Raw genomic sequence first — 18,509 nt, 5'->3', positions numbered from 1 at the left:
CCATCCAGATAACCCGGGAAGAAGCAAGTTTGTGCCTGCACCTACCTCCTGGTGTAGGTTTGGGGCATCTGCCTCCAACACGCTTTCAATAAGCTCCTCTGTAGCACCAAGGTACACAATAATGTTATAAAGCAGAGGGAAGGTCTGGCCTCGTTAGCAGCCTTGACTGTCCCTAATTAGCAGGCCATGTCTGTCTCCAAAAGAAGCAGCGAGTTTACTTAAGTCTGATGTAAAAAGCTGTGTGCATTTATTCATCTTCCTTACAGCTTATTTAACTGCTTCATGGAAACAATTAATTCAAACAGAGAATAAATACGAAGTCGCAGACTGCGGTAAGCTGCTGGCCGCCGACTCAGGCTAACGTGATTACTAATACGATTTTACACTTTAAGTCAATAAACTCTGCGTAGAAGTGGCTAAACAAATATAGAAATAAAGTGACGAACACGCAACGGTAATAACACGGAACCAGTGTGAGAGCTCCCTCAGCTCCCACGTCCCAACCAGCTGCACTCAAGGGATGGAAGAATTACCTGGATGTCACGGGGCGCCTCGTCTTCCAGTTGGGAATGGGGCTGCTGAAGGACGATAAGGCTGGAGACACCACGTTCTTCTTCACTATCCTGTAGCGCGTCTTTATCACCTTGTTGGCTGGGGGGCTCCTTAAGAAGTGCAAGTTGGCTCCTACAAGAAAGTAAACAGAAAAAAAGGCTTGAAATTCAGGTGTGCATGGGACAGAAGGGACCTCACCAACGTCGGTCCTACAGCCAACTCTTTCGCACCTACAAAAGGGGCAGAAGACCCCTGGGGTGCGTCAAGTGTGGGACCACCATGGTCGACGGTAATAGAAAGGATCTGATGGGCTTGGGGGTGTTTGGCTTCCCCAGCCTGGCAGCAAAACTCTACCAGGTAAATCATGCATTCACCAATAATACCTTGATCCCCAACATCTACACTGGAAACAGATTTACGCATTTAATCATTCCCGTTTTCATCATATTTTACAGGATGATCTACACGCCGGTTTATTCTGCTGAATGTTTCATGCAATTAACAGTTATACGTTTGACTCTGCTTTTCCTCCACTTGATAGCTAGCAATTTTTTTCACGGCTTTAAGGAATGCATCTAATTGCCCGACTTTTATAACATACAGCTATAACTGCCCAGATAATTAAAGCTGACACTACATGCTGAGACTAAGTCTTCTGGTTTTATAACTGATTTAAAGGGCCGGCTGTTTTTCTTGGAGATACTCTAATTAAAATTATTGCAAGGTTGAGAGGGGAAAAGCCGAATCATTATTTCCCCTGAAAATGTTGTACCCGTCCCCATGTTTGTCCCTGCGAGAGAAGGGAGAAGAGCGTTGCTTCCCAGGTAAACTGGGAAACCCAGGATGCTGGATCTGTGTCTAAATAAGAAAATCAGGGGAATGCATTTTAGAGCCGATCTCGTTCCCTAGAGCAGCTTCCCCATCTCTCTCCAGCAGTGGTAACGGCGATCCGTGGCTTTACAGTTTAATATGTGCATTCCCAAGCCAGCCGGCATCTCGCATTGGGTTCGGGAGGGATCAGGCAGCTGGCAGCATGAATTTCCACTCCTAAACTCAGCCAGAGAGTTACAACTTCTGCTGGGGGGGATGAGGAGAAAAGCAGGCTCTGCCATGACAGAAAAATCACTGGAATTTTTTATAATTAAGATGATTATCGCAAGGCTCCTCGATACTATACTGTAAGATAAATGATCACCGAGCAAGGAGCGTATGGAGGGATTTACAGCCTTCAAGACCGCCTATAAAGCCCCGAGCACGCTCACAACACCACGCAAATAATCTCTTTTATATGGCTGCGATAAAATTTGGAGGGCGTTTGGGCCAGCTCTAACTTGGCATTGCACATGCCCACGCCGCAGCTGAGGGACCTCCAACCCCTGTTTGCACCGTGCATGAGGCCAGATCCTTACACCAACGTGTTATTTTAAAAGAGACTCTTTTACATCCCTCTGACTCCTATGCAGGACCCCTGCTTAATTAATGCACCAAAATAATGCCTGCATGCAAATTATTTTCTGCGGCGTCGCAGTAAGCAGCAGACTTTTGATGATGCTTTCAAGACCGGCACGCTGCTGTTAACCAGCGAGCATCCCTAAAACCAGCAGTGCTACAAAGTACGCTCCAAGTAAGGGTGCGTTAAGTCAACCGGTAAATATTGAACAAACTGAAAAGCCAGGAAGTTAACGCCAGTAACTTAAAGAGCTTCTGGTGATTTGGAATAAAAATTAAAATAAAAGAAATTAAAATAAAACCAGATGTTTTGCGGGCCCATGTGAACCTCATGAAGTTCAACGAGGCCAAGTGCAAGGTCCTGCACCTGGGTCGGGGCAACCCCCAGTATCAATAGAGGCTGGGGGATGAAGGGATTGAGAGCAGCCCCGCCGAGAAGGACTTGGGGGCACTGGTGGACGAAGAATTGGCCATGACCTGGCAATGTGCGCTCGCAGCCCAGAAGGCCAACCGTATCCTGGGCTGCACCCAAAGCAGTGTGGCCAGCAGGTTGAGGGAGGTCATTCTCCGCCTCTGCTCCACTCTGGTGAGACCCCCTGGAGCACTGCGTCCAGCTCGGGGGTCCCCAGCACCACACAGACATGGACCTGCTGGAGCGGGTCCAGAGGAGGCCACGGAAATGGTCCAAGGGCTGGACACCTCTCCTATGGAGAAAGGTTGAGAGAGTTGGGGTTGTTCAGCCTGGAGAAGAGAAGGCTCCAGGAGACCTTATTGCGGCCTTTCAGTACCTAAAGGGGGCTTCTAAGAAAGATGGAGACTTTTTACCAGGGCCGGCAGTGACAGGACAAGGGGCAACGGTTTTAAACCGAAAGAGGGGAGATTTAGATTGGACGTAAGGAAGAAATGGTTTATGATGAGGGTGGTGAGACATTGGACGAGGTTGCCCAGAGAAGTTGTGGATGCCCCATCACTGGAAGTGTTCAAGGTCAGGTTGGACGGGGCTCTGAGCAACCTCATCTAGTGGGAGATGTCCCTGCCCACGGCAGGGAGGTTGGACTGGAGGATCTTCAAAGGTTCCTTCCAGCCCAAACCATTCGATGATTTGATGACCAAAGAAATTGCAGGCAGACATTGTTTTAGAGGTGAGGCAAGAAGAGAGAGGAAAGAAGACGGAAAGCAAATGGAAAGCAAACGGGTTTTCACCGCTGTTTTCCTATCCTGGGACTTTTTGTATCAGACTAAATTCTTCAGGGCAGCGACTGCACCATCGCGTAGGTTTTTAAAGCCCTTTGCAAGGTTTAAGCTCTAATTACAGTTACAATTGCTCGCAAGCACCAGCAGAGTTGGTGCGTTTCGCTTCAGAGAACTGCATTTAGGATTGCAAAATGGGAACAAAAAGAAAGACATGCCAACCCCTGCATGGCCCAACACCGCACACACACGATGAAATCCCAGCTACGGTGAGGGCTGGTGACTATGAGACCCTTTTGTCACCCATGAGGCGTGGACATATCCAGCCTCTTATGGATACAGCATCAACCACGCACCAAAGCAGCTCTTTCACACCAGGGAAGGGCTGAGCGCCACAAACCCGCATCCTCCCCGAACAGCGACAGCACGAGTTGACCCTTTCCCTCTGCCGCTCCGACCTTACAAAATTATGAAGCTGGGAATTTGTTGCATACATTATTAACTTTTTTTTGGTTTGCCCTTACGCAAGCTCTAGCTGCCACTAATCAACCCAGAACCTCATCAAACTCCTGCCTGACATCGTCCCCCGCCTCAGGCTCGCACAAGAAATAGAGGTCCCAAATTGTTAGGGCTTGCAGGCGTCCCCCCCCCTCCTTGCACAGACGGGCTGGCACCTGGTAAACTCTATTCCCCGGCGGTAATTGGATGGTGTATTCATGCCGGAGCTGCTCTTCTGAAAGTGCCTGCGTGCACGGCTCCGGCATTAACCACCTCCTGAAAGAGACTCTCCGAAGAGCTCAGTTTTCTATTATTACTTGCTAGCTGAGGGGTTTTGTGTAGATAATCATGTTATTTAGATAGGATGTTGGTTTAATTCCCTTCATTACAGGCTCCCAGGGTTGTAATTTTTTTTCTCCGCATGATGTATTCCCCGTGGCACATTTCACTCAAATCAAACACTTTACGCTTTTATTACAAACAATACCCCAGCGTCCCCCGTTATCAGCCCAGCGCACACATGCACACTCCTCACAGAGATCCAGAGGTCAGTTCTAATGACTAATCGATCTCATTAGCTTTCCTAATTAAAAACTTTACTACCGCAATGGAAGACAAACTACAAAAAAACTGCTTGCATCATATTTGAATGGGATATGAGCATCATTTATCAGCCAGGGCTCGCAGCCCGCGCCCATCGCAACGGGCCGCGTGCTGCTGAGGTTGGTGCTTTATTCGGAGCTGTGCATCCCCCGGGCACCGCTCGCACCGACCGTGCCCGCGGAAAAAATCCTGGTGCAAACTCCAACCTGGAGATGGGCAATTTGCTGCCAAAACCTCTTGCCACGGTGCTCCGAGCAGATGGGATCCGGGACCCACCAGCGCGTGCATCTTTTAGGAAAGGGGTTGAATGCAACATGGTTATGAGGATCCTTATATCTGCTCTTATTTTGCTGTGAGAGGTACCAGCATTCGACGCCCTGGGGAAGCTGAAGCAGGGAGAGCAAAACCAGGGCTGGCTCCTGGGATGTCTGCAGGAGAGCTGGACGTAACACGAGGGCCGACTCGCTTTCTGGCATCCTTAAATCATATAAGCACCACCGCACCTTAAACTTTTATGTTCTCCAAACATTCCAAATTGCCTCTTACTTCTAGTCTGTGTCTCCCCCAAAATGAATGAAGTTTTAACATTTAAAAGTGATAGCTTTTTTCCAACCCCAATACAAAGTGAAGAATTAAGATCACTTGCAAGGAAGTTTCAACAAAAAAAGGAAAACCTTTTGTAAAAACATGTATTTACCCCTATGGCAAGAAAAATGGGGAGGGGGAACATTGACCTGCTGTTACTTACTCCAAATCCTTCGTCGCTATAAGCTCTCATCAAATCTGAATCGTCTACATCTGCCAAAAAATGAGTGGAGGGGAGGCAGATATTAGCTAACTTTCCTTCTCAATCGAACCAGGTCCTATAATCTCAGTTCTTACGCAGGGGCTGGCACGCAGGCGGTGGGGAACGCCACACCCTGAGCCATTTATTTCTGCATGGCTGTGCCATTACAGCATCTCTCCAGGGATGGGTCAGCATCGTCAGCCAGCCGAGCCCTAACGAGCAAGTGTGCCAGTCCATGCAGCAAGAGGAAGATGCTGCTGCTCAGGGTGGATTAAGGAAACCGCAATATTAGGAGAGTAAATCCTGTGCACCTACTGCTGGGAAAAAACAAGTTAAATAAGCAAGGGTAATTCTGGGAGCACAGATTTCCAAATTCAAGAGATTATTGCTGCTTTCAGAAAAGGATATGGGACAGAGAAACCTTCTCATATGGGCATGGGAATTGCATGGGAATTGGGAAAAAATTAAAGTAATCGTTGCTGTGGACCATGACATGATCTGAGTCCTACCAGGTCTCCTACCCTCCATCGTCAGCCACCACGAACCTCCCCATGTGTGAGCCTCCGACGGGGCACGCTGGACCGCCGGCAGCTCGGTGCTGAGCTGCTGCCGCTGCTGCTGTTAAACCTCTCTCCGAGGCGAGCCAGAGGAGCGGTGAGTGACAGGTACATTGATCTTCCAGCACTTGGAAGCGAGATGAGAGCGAGAACAAATGCAAATCGGGGAGCAGAAGCTATACCTTTGATACAGTGCCCGGTATTGTCCTCAGCTCCGGAGGAAACCTCGGGGATGCGAAGCAATGCAGCAGGGCCACCCTAAGGGGCCCTTTTAACTCAGTCACGATAAGTCCACTAAGAAAAAGCAAGCAGAGGCCAAAAAGCTCTGATAAAACTGAATTGCTTTTTCAAAGACAGTCATTAGGAAGAAAAATAAAGGGCTAAGGACTATTAGTACATGTGCAAAGGATGCCACCAGCATGCCGTTAACTCCTGATACGGGCTCTGATGATAGCAGAGATTTAAAAAACATGCACTTGAAACCAAAAGCCGCTGCAAAAAGAACTGAAAATCTCTGCCAAAAGGTATTCTGAAAGCAAACACTTTCTAACATGAAGATGAATCCCACAAACACCCTCACCGCGGGATTTGCTCCAGGTCTGGAAGTAAAGATTCAGCAAAAACCACCGTTACCTCTTCCTCAGCTCCCGGAACGAAGCTGCTGCTCACCACCTACCCAAAGCAAACCCACGCTGCGGTAGAAGGCGCTTGCAGCAGCAGGAAAATCACCCATGTGGGGTGATCCTCCAGGACAGCATGGGACCAAACCTCCCTCCCTTTTGTAAAGCCCCAGCAAGACCACGTCCTAATTTGATAACCTTCTATGCCAAGGTCACCCGCCTCGTGGATGAAGGGGAGGCCGCGGATGTAGTTTTTCTGGATTTTAGAAAGGCTTTTGATCCTGCCCCTCTCAGCATCCTTCTGGACAAGTTGGCCAACTGTGAGATGAGCAGGTACACGCTGCGCTGGGTGAAGAACCGGCTGAACAGCAGGGCTCAAAGGGTTGTAGTGAATGGGGCCACATCTGGCTGGCGACCGGTCACCAGCGGTGTGCCTCAGGGCTCCGTTCTAGGGCCAGTTCTGCGAAGGAGTTTTTATCAATGCTCTGGATGCAGGAGTTGAATGCACCATTAGCAAATTTGCTGATGATACCAAACTGGGAGGTGCTCTTGACACTCCTGAGGGACAAGAGACCTTGCAGAGGGATCTGCACAGACTGGAGCACTGGGCAATCATCAATGGCATGAATTTAACAAGAACAAATGCCGGATTCTGCACCTAGGACGGAGTAACAGGGAACACAAGCACAGACTGGGAGAGGAGTGGCTGGAGAGCAGCCCTGCAGAAAGGGATCTGGGGGGGCTGGCTGACAGCAGCCTCAACAGGAGTCAGCAGGGTGCCCTGCCAGCCAAGAGGGCAAACCGCATCCTGGGGTGCATCACACACAGGACAACCAGCCGGTCAAAACAGGGGATTATCCTGCTGTATGGAGGAGGAAGAAGAAGGAGGAGGAAGGAGGAGGAAGGAGGAGGAAGAAGGAGGAAGAAGGAGGAAGAAGGAGGAAGAAGGAGGAGGACTTCCAGTTGGAATGGACCTACAACGATCACCTAGTCCAACTGCCAACTAGCGTTGGACTAGATTTAGCGTTGGTACAGCGTCACCTTGAGCACTGTGTGCAGTTCTGGGCCCCAAAAATTAAGAAGGATGTGAAGGTCCTTGGATGCATCCAGAGGAGGGCAACAAAGCTGGTGAAAGGCCTGGAAGGCATGTCCTGTGAGGAGTCGCTAAGGGCTTTGGGTTTGTCTGGTTTGGAGAAAAGGAGGCTGCGGGGGGACCTCATTGCTGTCTGCAGCCTCCTGAGGAGGGAAAATGGAGAGAGGTGCTGAGCTCTTCTCCCTGGGATCCAGTAACAGGAGTCATGGGAATGGTTCAAAGCTGCATCAGGGAGGTTCAGAACTGACATAAGGAAACATTACTGAGAGGGTGGTCAAATCCTGGAACCGGCTTCCTAGAGAGGTGGTGGATGCCCCACGCCTGTCAGTGTTTAAGAGGCATTTGGAAAATGCCCTTAACAACCTGCTTTAACTTTTGGTCAGCCCTGAAGCGGTCAGGCAGTTGGACTAGGTGATCGTTGTAGGTCCCTTCCAACTGAAATATTCTATTTTAAAACGCGATGCGCAGCTTCAGGACAACTCAATATCAGGATGATAAATACAAGCTGAAAAGAATCCAAACAACAGGAGCAATAACACAAATCCACAGAAAACTCCTCTGCTCTTTATATCTCAAATACATGGGAAATGGAAACGTGCAGCTTAAGTTATCAAGGACTATTAGGAGAAAAGGAAATTTTACAAGCACGACAGAAGCAGGAAACTTTTCCACCATGCAAGGAGCTGGTTGCAGCAGGCTGGCCCCAAAACTGCCAAAACGTTGGTAAACTGGAGGCACACGCAGTGCTACCAAAGAGCAGTTTAACAGGAGCACACCAAGGAAGACAGGCATCTTCTCATCCGCATTGCAAGCCAGTGACTCGCTAAGCCTTGCCGAGGTTGTCACCGCCCCACTGAGCTCAGTGCCCTCCCTCCGTGTCCCCGCAAGAGGCTCCGCAGGTGAAAAAGCCTCAGGAAGTCACCATCTCATCAAGAATGGCGTCAGGAGGGATCTCAAGTAGCTTCCCCAGATACTCTGGGCAAGAAGCTATTTTGTAGTGTACATAACACAATGGGAGGAAAAGGCGTGCAGGGTCAAAGCCAGTGAGAGGCGTTGATCCAGCCCGCTGCTGGGAGCGGGGCGGCCGCGCAGATGAGCTTCAAGTGCTGGAGCTGTAATCATAGAATCACAGAATCATAGAATCATTAAGGTTGGAAAAGACCTCTAAGATCATCAAGTCCAACCGTCAACCCAACACACCATGCCCACTACACCATGTCCCTAAGCGCCTCATCTACACGTCTTTTCAATACTTCCAGGGATGGTGAGTCAACCACTTCCCTGGGCAGCCTGTTCCAAGGCCTGACCACTCTTTCAGTAAAGAAATTTTTCCTAATGTCCAATCTAAACCTCCCCTGGTGCAGTTGAGGCCATTTCCTCTCGTCCTATCGCTTGTTACGTGGGAGAAGAGACCAACACCCACCTCGCTACACCCTCCTTCCAGGTAATTGTAGAGCGCGATGAGGTCTCCCCTCAGCCTCCTCTTCTCCAGGCTAAACAGTCCCAGTTCCCTCAGCCGCTCCTCATCAGACTTGTGCTCCAGGCCCTTCACCAGCTTCGTTGCCCTCCTCTGGACGCGCTCCAGGACCTCAATGTCCTTCTTGTAGTGAGGGGCCCAAAACTGAACACAGGATTCGAGGTGCGGCCTCACCAGTGCCCAGTACAGGGGCACAATCACCTCCCTGCTCCTGCTGGCCACACTATTTCTGATACAGGCCAGGATGCCGTTGGCCTTCTTGGCCACCTGAGCACACTGCCGGCTCATGTTCAGCCGGCTGTCAACCAGCACCCCCAGGTCCTTTTCCTCTGGGCAGCTTTCCAGCCGCTCTTCCCCAAGCCTGTAGCGTTGCATGGGGTTGTTGTGGCCGAAGTGCAGGACCCGGCACTTGGCCTTCTTGAACCTCATACAGTTGGCCTCAGCCCATCGATCCAGCCTGTCCAGGTCCCTCTGCAGAGCCTTCCTACCCTCGAGCAGATCAACACTCCCGCCCAACTTGGTGTCGTCTGCAAACTTACTGAGTTGATAAAGATATTGAACAGGACCGGCCCCAGTACTGAGCCCTGGGGAACACCACATAATACCCACCAGCCCTCCACTTCTCAGCAAAACAGCATGCAGAGACAGAGGGAAAATACAGGGAAAATCCCAAGCATTACCCTTGTCCCTCCATCACTCCCATGGCGAGCCCACACCAGCAGACAAGGGCAAATTTGGTGGCAGAAGAGGAGTTTGCAGCCAGGAGCAACCTCAACAGCAAAAGCACCGTGGGAAGCTCTGACAGCAAGGATGCACCAGCTCCCCTCCTGCTGCGACAGCTCTGTGCACGTGGAGAAGAAAGGTGAATTACGGGGTTTTGGGGTCCCAACTATTGCCCTGGTTATCAACCTAGAGCCGCGTGCTACCTGCTTTCCTATCACGGTGGAGACAACACTTTCTCGGTGATTATTCATTAGTGAAGAACTCGAGACCTTGATTTCTGCCATAAAATTCATCTCTAAAGACAAGTGATGTCACACTATTGGAACAGGAGGAAAGCTAAAAGTCCTGGAATTTAAAAGCATACATCCCACTTCTTCTCCTCCTTTCACTACTTCTTCTACTTCTTCTTCCACTACTTCTACTCCCACTTTTCTCCTCCACTCTCCTGAGACTCCCCTGGAGCACTGCATCCAGCTCTGGGGTCCCCAGCACCAGACAGACATGGACTTGTTGGAGAGGGTCCAGAGGAGGCCACGGAAATGGTCCGAGGGCTGGAACAGCTCTGCTGTGGAGAAAGGCTGAGAGAGTTGGGGTTGTTCAGCCTGGAGAAGAGAAGGCTTCGGGGAGACCTTATTGCAGCCTTTCAGTGCTTAAAGGGGGCTTATAAGAAAGGTGGGGACAGACTTTTTAGCAGGGCCTGTTATGACAGGACAAGGGGGAATGGTTTTAAACTAAAAGAGGGGAGACTCAGACTAGATCTAAGGAAGACATTTTTTCCAGTGAGGGTGGTGAAACCCTGGCACAGGTTGCCCAGAGAGGTGGTAGATGCCCCATCCCTGGGAACATTCAAGGTCAGATTGGATGGGGCTGTGAGCAACCTGATCTAGGTGAAGATGTCCCTGCTCATGGCAGGGGGTTGGACTAGATGACCTTTAAAGGTCCCTCCCAACCCAAACCATTCTATGATTGTATGATTTTCCCATCTCTATTTTCCCAGCTATGAAATAGGTGGTTTGGTTGAGGCATACCTTAAGCTCAATTTCTGGAGGGGAAAGCAAAATAACAATCAAAGACACCACTTTGCTGTAGGGTCTGCAACAAAACTTTGTAAGACACTTTGAAGATGGGACGTGCCACACAGTTATTTTTCTTTTTCCTTAAACACATTGAATTTTAAAACATTGTGCCATTCAAGCACGTTAGGGATTCCAGTATTTTTTAAAAGAAAACACAATCCCAAATATTTTAGCATTTATGATCGAGACTGAGAGCGGCGTTGAGTTGAGGAATCATGGGGTTTGCAGTGACACAAGCGGCAGGTGTCCACCAGGAGGTCCGAGACAGGTCTGCTGGCACATCTCCACGGCAAGGGGCTCTGCAGCAACCCAGCAGAGGTTGGATCCGATTTTGGGGTGAGTTTTGTTTTCTTTTGTTAAACCGGGTAGCAGCTTCGCCTTGTTCCAATATTGGACTTGTGCACAGCAACGGGTATTTTGCAAACAGCACTTGAAACGTGCTGGTCTGGATGCCGTGAGCTATGCTGTGCTTGCACAACCTGCCAGTCCCACGCTGTGGCCATCACGTTCGGGGCCGCTGAGGATGCACTGAGAGCCTCACGAAAAGTAATGCTGATGCCAGTCGCCAATAAAATAGCGATGTCCACAGCATCCTCCCTGAAACCAGTAGGGTGAACTATCCTGGTATAGACAGAGGGATGTAAAGAAACACCCAGCATCCTTTCGCCAAGCATTGCTTTCTCGGAGAGGCTTCTGCTCGCCGTTGGGTGCAGACGGCAGAGCAACCCCAGCACCCAAAGGCCCTGGTGATGTCCCCGTCCCCACTACCACATGCTTCGCTGGGTGAGAAATACTGCGGACGGGAAGGACACAGCAAATGGAGAAAAAAAAAATGAGAAAGACAGAGAGAAGATGGACTAAAACAAAAAGGCAACAGCTGGGTTTGGGGACTGGACGCGGGAGCAGAGAGCGTATCATAGCAATTACACTGAATAATATGCAAGATAAAGGAAGAGTCCCAGCAGTTAAAAGCTAAGAGTCACTAAAAGCCAGCGTACCTCTGCCTCCAATGGCCTTAAAAAAAAACCCTGTGCAGCTTCAGAAGAGGTTGTAGACCTACTCAATTCCTACATGGACCTTTCAAGAGTTATATTAACGGATCATGTATCAAATGACCTTGCAAAGAGGATAGATCTGTGGGTGAACCTCAATAAAGTTTCATCACAGCTCCTACACCCAAAAGCAAATCATTTTGGTGTTTCCCATTACACCAGAAGCACCTGCAAAACATCAGCCCTGAGCCGTGCGGCTCCGATGCCTTTTGTTCTGGCTACCAACTTGGCCAAGTCCCTAGAGTTAACAAAAGGATTTGGGATTACTGTAATACTGTTACGAATTTAGTGTGAAAGCAGACACCAGTATTACGGGATGATTATCACAGAGCGTGTTCAATATGTTCACACAGAATGGCACAGCAAGAGGTTAATTATATTGCTACTGGAATCAGCTTCCAAAAGGACCATCCTTCGGTTTAAGAGGGGAATTTAATTTTCACACTCATTCAGTTCTGAGTTCTTTCAAGAGCGACGGCTATTTATGCCAGAATGTAAACGATGGTTTATGATCATGAACTGCCGCTTAATAGGAAATAAATCCAATTGATCAAAAGTGCTTTACCTGTGACCCCAAGCAAGACTGCTGTTCAGGCTGTAATATTCGCAGAGGACAAGAGAAGCACGGGCTCTGCAGCTGAAACGTTTTAGCGGGCTCCAAACCCATTGCAATATTTGCTTAGCACGGCAGCCGCTTTCAGCTGGGAACATTTGGGGAATTAATACCAAATCTGCTTCGCTAATTCGTTTACGCTGAACGGACCGCAGGCAAAGTTAACGTAACCCATCAGGCACGACAGTGTATTGGTGCTTGCTAGAGATCAACTCTAAGGAAATACCCATTTTAGCAGGGAAGGTATTAAAATCCACATATACTATTCAAATGAATTGCATGCGTCTGGGTATGCACCTGAAATACCTGTTTTTAAGCAAAAAGAAGGACTTTTGTTTCCTGGAAATATAGAGTGGGAGCAATGGGGAAAGCATTGCCCAGCTTCAAAGGAAAAATCAAGTGATGCGACCAGCAGGTCGAGGGAGGGGATGCTCCCCCTCTGCTCCGCTCTGGTGAGACCCCCTGGAGCACTGCATCCAGCTTGAGGGTCCCCAGCACCAGACAGACATGGACCTGTTGGAGCAGGTCCAGAGGAGGCCACGGAAATGGTCCAAGGGCTGGAACAGCTCTGCTGTGGAGAAAGGCTGAGAGAGTTGGGGTTGTTCAGCCTGGAGAAGAGAAGGCTTCGGGGAGACCTTATTGCAGCCTTTCAGTATTAAAGGGGGCTTATAAGAAAGGTGGGGACAGAGCCCTGTAGTGATAGAATGAGGGGGAGTGGTTTTAAACTGAAAGAGGGGAGATTTAGATTGGACATAAGGAAGAAATGGTTTACAATAAGGGTGGTGAGACACTGGCACAGGTTGCCCAGAGAAGTTGCAGATGCCCCATCCCTGGAAGTGTTCAAGGTCAGGTTGGACGCGGCTTTGAGCAACCTGATCTAACTGAAGATGTTCCTGCCCATGGTGGAGGAGTTGGACTGGATGATCTTTAAAGTCCCTTCCAACTCAAACCATTCTATGGTTTGATGATTATCAAAAGCTCACCAAGCCGAAGTTCATTAGCACCTGAGAAGTCTAGAGAGAGCCTTGGGGAAACTTGTTTCCAGAAAAGAAATATTTCAACATGGAAATACCACTGGATGTGGTTAAAGGAGAACTTATTAAAAGTTACGTTCCAGCTTGCCTTAGACCCAACGAGCACTCAAAGCCCCACTCCTGTGCTCTCATCGCACACAAGCTCAAGGTCTTAGGACACCAACCCACATCCTCTTGCTTTGGAGATGGCAAATAAAAACAAACAAATCTTACCAAACTTTCACAAAAGGCTTATTTTCATATTAGGACAACTTTATTCTCTCCGTTCACCAGACTGCCTGCTTCCTCCTCCTCAAGTCATGGTTGTAACGATGTCCGTCTTCCCGAGAAAAGCTCCACTGTTCAATCAAAGGTATTCATTACAAAGTTTAAACAAACTGGAGAACAATCTCATTTTCCCAGCTACAAGGCACAGTCCAAGCAATAAGACTTCCCAAAAATCAACTTCAATTAGGAGCTTTTCATCCAGATTTTTTGGCAACGGACTGACTCAGAGCATGGTGCAAGCACACACCAGGAACGGAGTAAAATCTTCGCAGAACGGGAATTGGAATAACATTTGATTGCAGGGCTTTATCCAGATGTCAAAGCAAGCCTCATCGCCACCGGTGAAACACAGCTCGTCGTTCACTGAGAAACTCAAGAGCCAGTTCAAAACCATCATGACTCTTAGAGAGCTCAGGGGTCTCATACACCTCCCCAGAGCAAAACCCTGCACTGATCCTGCCACCTCTGCCTGGGTGCAGACCCATGAACAAGAGGTGACGGACCTGGCAATGATGTCCACTGCAGGGCAGAAGGGCAACTGCTACTTCTGCATTTCTCCAATGTCTTCTCCGTGCACTTTGACAGCAAGATACACCCATGTGCCTCGGTATGGGCACAGATCCACTGTCACCATCAGGCAGGGTTGGGTAGTGTTGGCCTGAAGGAACTCCAGTGCTGGAGAACAGGTTTCATTTTAATCACAGCACCTGGACCCTTCAGTAGCTTGTCCCCACCTTCCCACTTGTTCAACCTTTTTTTTTTTTTTTTTAAATTGCTTACTTTCTCAAAATGTGATTGAGTTGTGATTACTGAATCCAAAAAATGATTTGAAAAGAGATCACAGAATGGTTGAAAGGGACCTCTGGAGATCATCTGGTCCAACTCCCTGTTCCAGCAGGGCCACCTAGAGCCAGCTGCCCAGGACCAAGTCCATATGGCTTTTGAATATCTCCAAGGATGGAGACTCCACAACCTCCCTGGGCAACCTGTGCTAGCGCTGGATCACCCTCACAGTGAAGAAGTGTTTCCTGATGTTCAGATGGAGCCTCCTCTGGTCCTGTGACTGGGCACCCCTGGCTCCACCCTTCTTGCACCCTCCCTTCAGGTATTTATAGACATTGATAAGATGCTCCCTGAGCCTTCTCTTCAGAGGTGACACACTTCACCACATCAAGAACCCATCAGCAGCATTGCGCGGGCAGCACCTCATACCCCCCGCAGGACCTGGCAATGGTTAAAGCTCCTCCAGCTACTGGCCAGGACCCATCATGTTAATCCAAGTGAACATTCAGATGCTCCAAGCAGAACGTCCAAGAGGACGTTTACATTGGGATTATATACTTTAAAGGCCGTTAGACAGCGTCAAAGCTTACAGCACAATGCAAAGGAAGAAACAGCATCTCTCACTCCCTATTTAGAAATAATCCAAAGGTTTAGGAAAGCCCCACCATGCGTGGAGATGGCATGGGGGAACCAGGCGATCCCTCGGCTGTTGAGAAGTGCAGAGAGAAGGAGAGCGAGGAGGAGAGCATCTGGAGAAGCTGGGGACAGCGTGGCAAGGAGAATACTGCCAGAAAGGAAACATCATCAGCGAGCGTGACGGGAGAGAAAGGGAGGCAGCAGAATGAAAAGAAGCAGACGTGAAAGTCAGAGAGCTCCAAGAAACTCCCTGGAAAAATGCTGCTGCAAAAGACACTCAGGATCTGCCTCCCGAAAGGCTGAGGACCTGCACTCCCCTTTCAGCCCACTGCTGCAGCTGATGCTGAACAAGATCAAGAGAAAGAAACCATGCAGCATCGCACAAGGTTGGTAATTCCTTGTTGAGATTAGGGAGCAGGATCGCAATCCCCCCTTTGCACAAAAACTAGGGGAAAAGACACCACCGTGCATCCCTGTTAGCTGGGACTCCTGCCTCCGTGGTGTACATCTGTACGCACGTTCACACCGAGAAAGCCAGCTCATCTGCCTCTCCAATCAACCTACCCACCCTTCTGATCAACCCACCCATCTGGTTCGTCTACCCCAACTCCTCTGCCGTCTCCTCCACCCATCCCCCTCCGTGACCCTACCGACACGGCGCGATACAGGCGTCTCCCTACGGAAAGCGTCGTGGCCAATTCGCCTGCCACCCGAGTGTGACGCTTCCGATGAAACATGTTCAGAGCTCACGCACAATTTTTATGAGGAATGGGGAAAAATGCAAACTTTTATTCCTACACGCTGGGAATACTGTGCGCTCGCAAGCGGCACAGCGAGTGTTTCCTCCTTCCCACCTCGGGTACGTGCTGCAGCCTCCTGTCCCCATCGCCATCTGCGGCTGAGATGCTGCATATAAAGGAGGTTTATTGGATCTGGTTTCTTTGTTGGTTTTTGTTTGTTTGTTTGTTTTTGCCAGCACCAGACTAAAGATACCAGCATCTCCATTTAGGAAAGGTAATTGCTAACAACTTACTCGGGCTGCCGAGCACAAGGTGTCACAGAGCATCTCGCTGCGAGAGACGACAAGCAGAGCAGCACGGTCCTCGGTGCTGCTTTCGGGAGCCACCGCGAGCCCTAGGCCAGCCAAACCAGCACAAAATCCCAACAAGCGAGAGACTTTCTGCTCGTGACTTTGTGAGAACCATTCCCCTGGACCACACCGATGGGACATTTTTTGGTTTTTTTTATCATACTAAATTAGGCATTTAAATCTTGCACATAGTGCTGAAGATTCATGATGTATGTCTCCCGGCCCTGGAAAGGCTAACGCTGATTTAACACACGTAGATCTTTACTGATGATTGGTAGCCCATTAGACAGGGATCGTCAGTACGTTATACATCACAGGCTGCGCTCCTCTTCCTCCAGCTAGCAGAAACCATCCGGTTGCTCGCAGGGTTTTCCATCGCTTATAGTCACGGTAGTAAGGATTAACTTTTCCAGTCGAACTACAGCGGGAAGGACTGGGACGCAGCCATGTGCTGTGTCATCTCCATTTCTCCATCCGTAAAGATAAGAGCAGCTCCACGAGGACCATCGCCACGCTGAAGCCTGTGTTAAAAGTGCAGCGGGATGGAAATCGCTTTCCAGAGTCCAGCCGTGCTTCTGGATCCACCAAGTGCTTCTTCCACGGCTCCCTGCCTCCTTGGGACGCTCACTGATATTTAAATGAATTTTGGCTGCAGTCAAATTTGCAAGCGCTGCATTAGCCACAGCAAATAGGTGATGGCTACAGCATTGTCAGACACACCAGCAAGTGGTAAAACATATAGCCCTGTGATGGCTGCCTGCGTGGTCCCAAGTGGCTGCCAGAGCCAGCCCAATTACCCACGCAAAACTCAGCTGTATCGCTCTCCGAAGAGGTCTGGATCGGCACGCTTCAGAGCAACACCAGCACCTGCAGCCAGGTGATTTGGGAAGCCACGGAGGGTAACAGGCAGAACAGAGTGTCTTTGACTCAGCTCTACAATTTTAATATCCTTATTTAAACTGCAACAGAAACATTGGCAAATATCTAGGTTTATTCTCTCCAATCACAAAATACAGAGAGAGGCAGAGACGGATGGACTCCAACAAGGTCCTGCTGGGGACAGGAGGACACATCACCTGTCACCTACCTCCCAGTAACCCAAGAAGATGCGCGGTCCCGAAACTACGCTCCCACTCTCAGCAGCCGGTGGGTGGGCGCAACATCCCCACCCTGGGGTCCACCCGCCAGTTCCCAGCTCCACCGCATCCCCATCCCCGCTGCCAAGAGGGTGGTCCCTGTCCAAATGCCGTGGGAGAAGATGAGCCCACTAAGGATGGGGAGAGATGACATTATCCACCTCTCCGCTGGGACCGGCGAGAGGTGGTCACGCTTAATACACTAAACACACTTTTCCCGGCTACAGCCCACGTTAAAGAGCCTGAATGGGTCTCTGGAGCATTGGACCTTGTTCAAACACAACCCTTATTATTATAACAAAAGAGGGTGGTGGGGGTTTTTTTCCCCCCTTCCTTCAGTGAATGATTATTAATGTGTTTCCAGGAGCCGGGTCCATTTCTCTAAATGAGAGCGGGATGGCAGGAGGAAGGCTGATAAATGCCCTCCTCCCCCCGGCCTCGCGGCGGGAGCTGCCAGGGGTTCTCGTTCTAACAAGCTGCAGATGGAAGACGACTGGAATAACAAAGTATGAATTTTTATGAGTCTAATAAATCACTCCACTTTTCCTGCTCTTGATCGTTTTCAGCACTTCAGACACTAGAAAAACCCCGGCTATAATCAAATGGATTCACGGATCTCATGTTAACGCCTCGCCGTGGCACGGAGAGAGGTGGCTCTGCCTCGGGAAACGACAGGGAGCACTTGTCAGGCTGGAAACCATTTGCATTCATGCTTTAGGATCGACTTAATTTTTTTTCTTTTTAACTTAACAAGGAGAAATTTGAATCCGTTAGGTATTCTCCCACCCTCAAAGCCACTTATCAAACTGAAGACCACCCAGCTTTTACCTTTCCTAACTATCCATTTAAAAAGACCCTGACCTGACTCCGGCATCAGCAGACAAACTCGTATAAACTCTGTGAGAACAGAGGAGAACTTTGCAGGCAGCAGGTTTATTAAGATCCTTTTAATTCTCCTTTCTAAAATTCTGTATAAAGCAGGCGATGGACAGGCTCCAAATCTATCCGAACGAGACACAAAAGGTTTCAACTACAAGTTGCAACCACTCAGTACGTGCACACACATTTGCCAAGGGAAACACCTGCCAAAAGGCCTGACGAGCAGCATGTCGACAGAAAGAAAAAAATCAAGACTTTGCTCTCCTTACCAAAAAATTACTCTTGAAACCTCCAGGACAGTGACCGGCAGAGGAGAACAGAGCCAAAGTCAGAAACACCGTGATGTGGTTAAGCAAAGGAGAACACAACCATCGCTCCCCACCGGTCTACGAT

The 18,509-nt window shown here is 49.3% G+C and overlaps 1 protein-coding gene across 7 annotated transcripts in view; it reads right to left on the bottom strand.

Moving 5' to 3' along the window:
* Nucleotides 1–18,509, bottom strand: part of ZC3H3 (zinc finger CCCH-type containing 3) — a 184,297-nt gene that overhangs the window by 105,832 nt on the left and 59,956 nt on the right. For all 7 annotated transcript variants that reach the window (XR_012672206.1, XM_075141051.1, XM_075141050.1 and 4 more), the window contains exon 4: nucleotides 534–684. Coding sequence is in view for 6 of the 7 variants with exons in the window: in XM_075141051.1 (XP_074997152.1) it covers nucleotides 534–684 (151 nt within the window). In the remaining variant the exon portion in view is untranslated. The remainder of the gene's footprint in view (nucleotides 1–533; nucleotides 685–18,509) is intronic.

This window comes from Calonectris borealis, chromosome 2, assembly GCF_964195595.1.
Source record: "Calonectris borealis chromosome 2, bCalBor7.hap1.2, whole genome shotgun sequence".
Classification (NCBI taxonomy): domain Eukaryota; kingdom Metazoa; phylum Chordata; class Aves; order Procellariiformes; family Procellariidae; genus Calonectris; species Calonectris borealis.
This window is presented reverse-complemented; position numbering and strand designations above follow the sequence as displayed.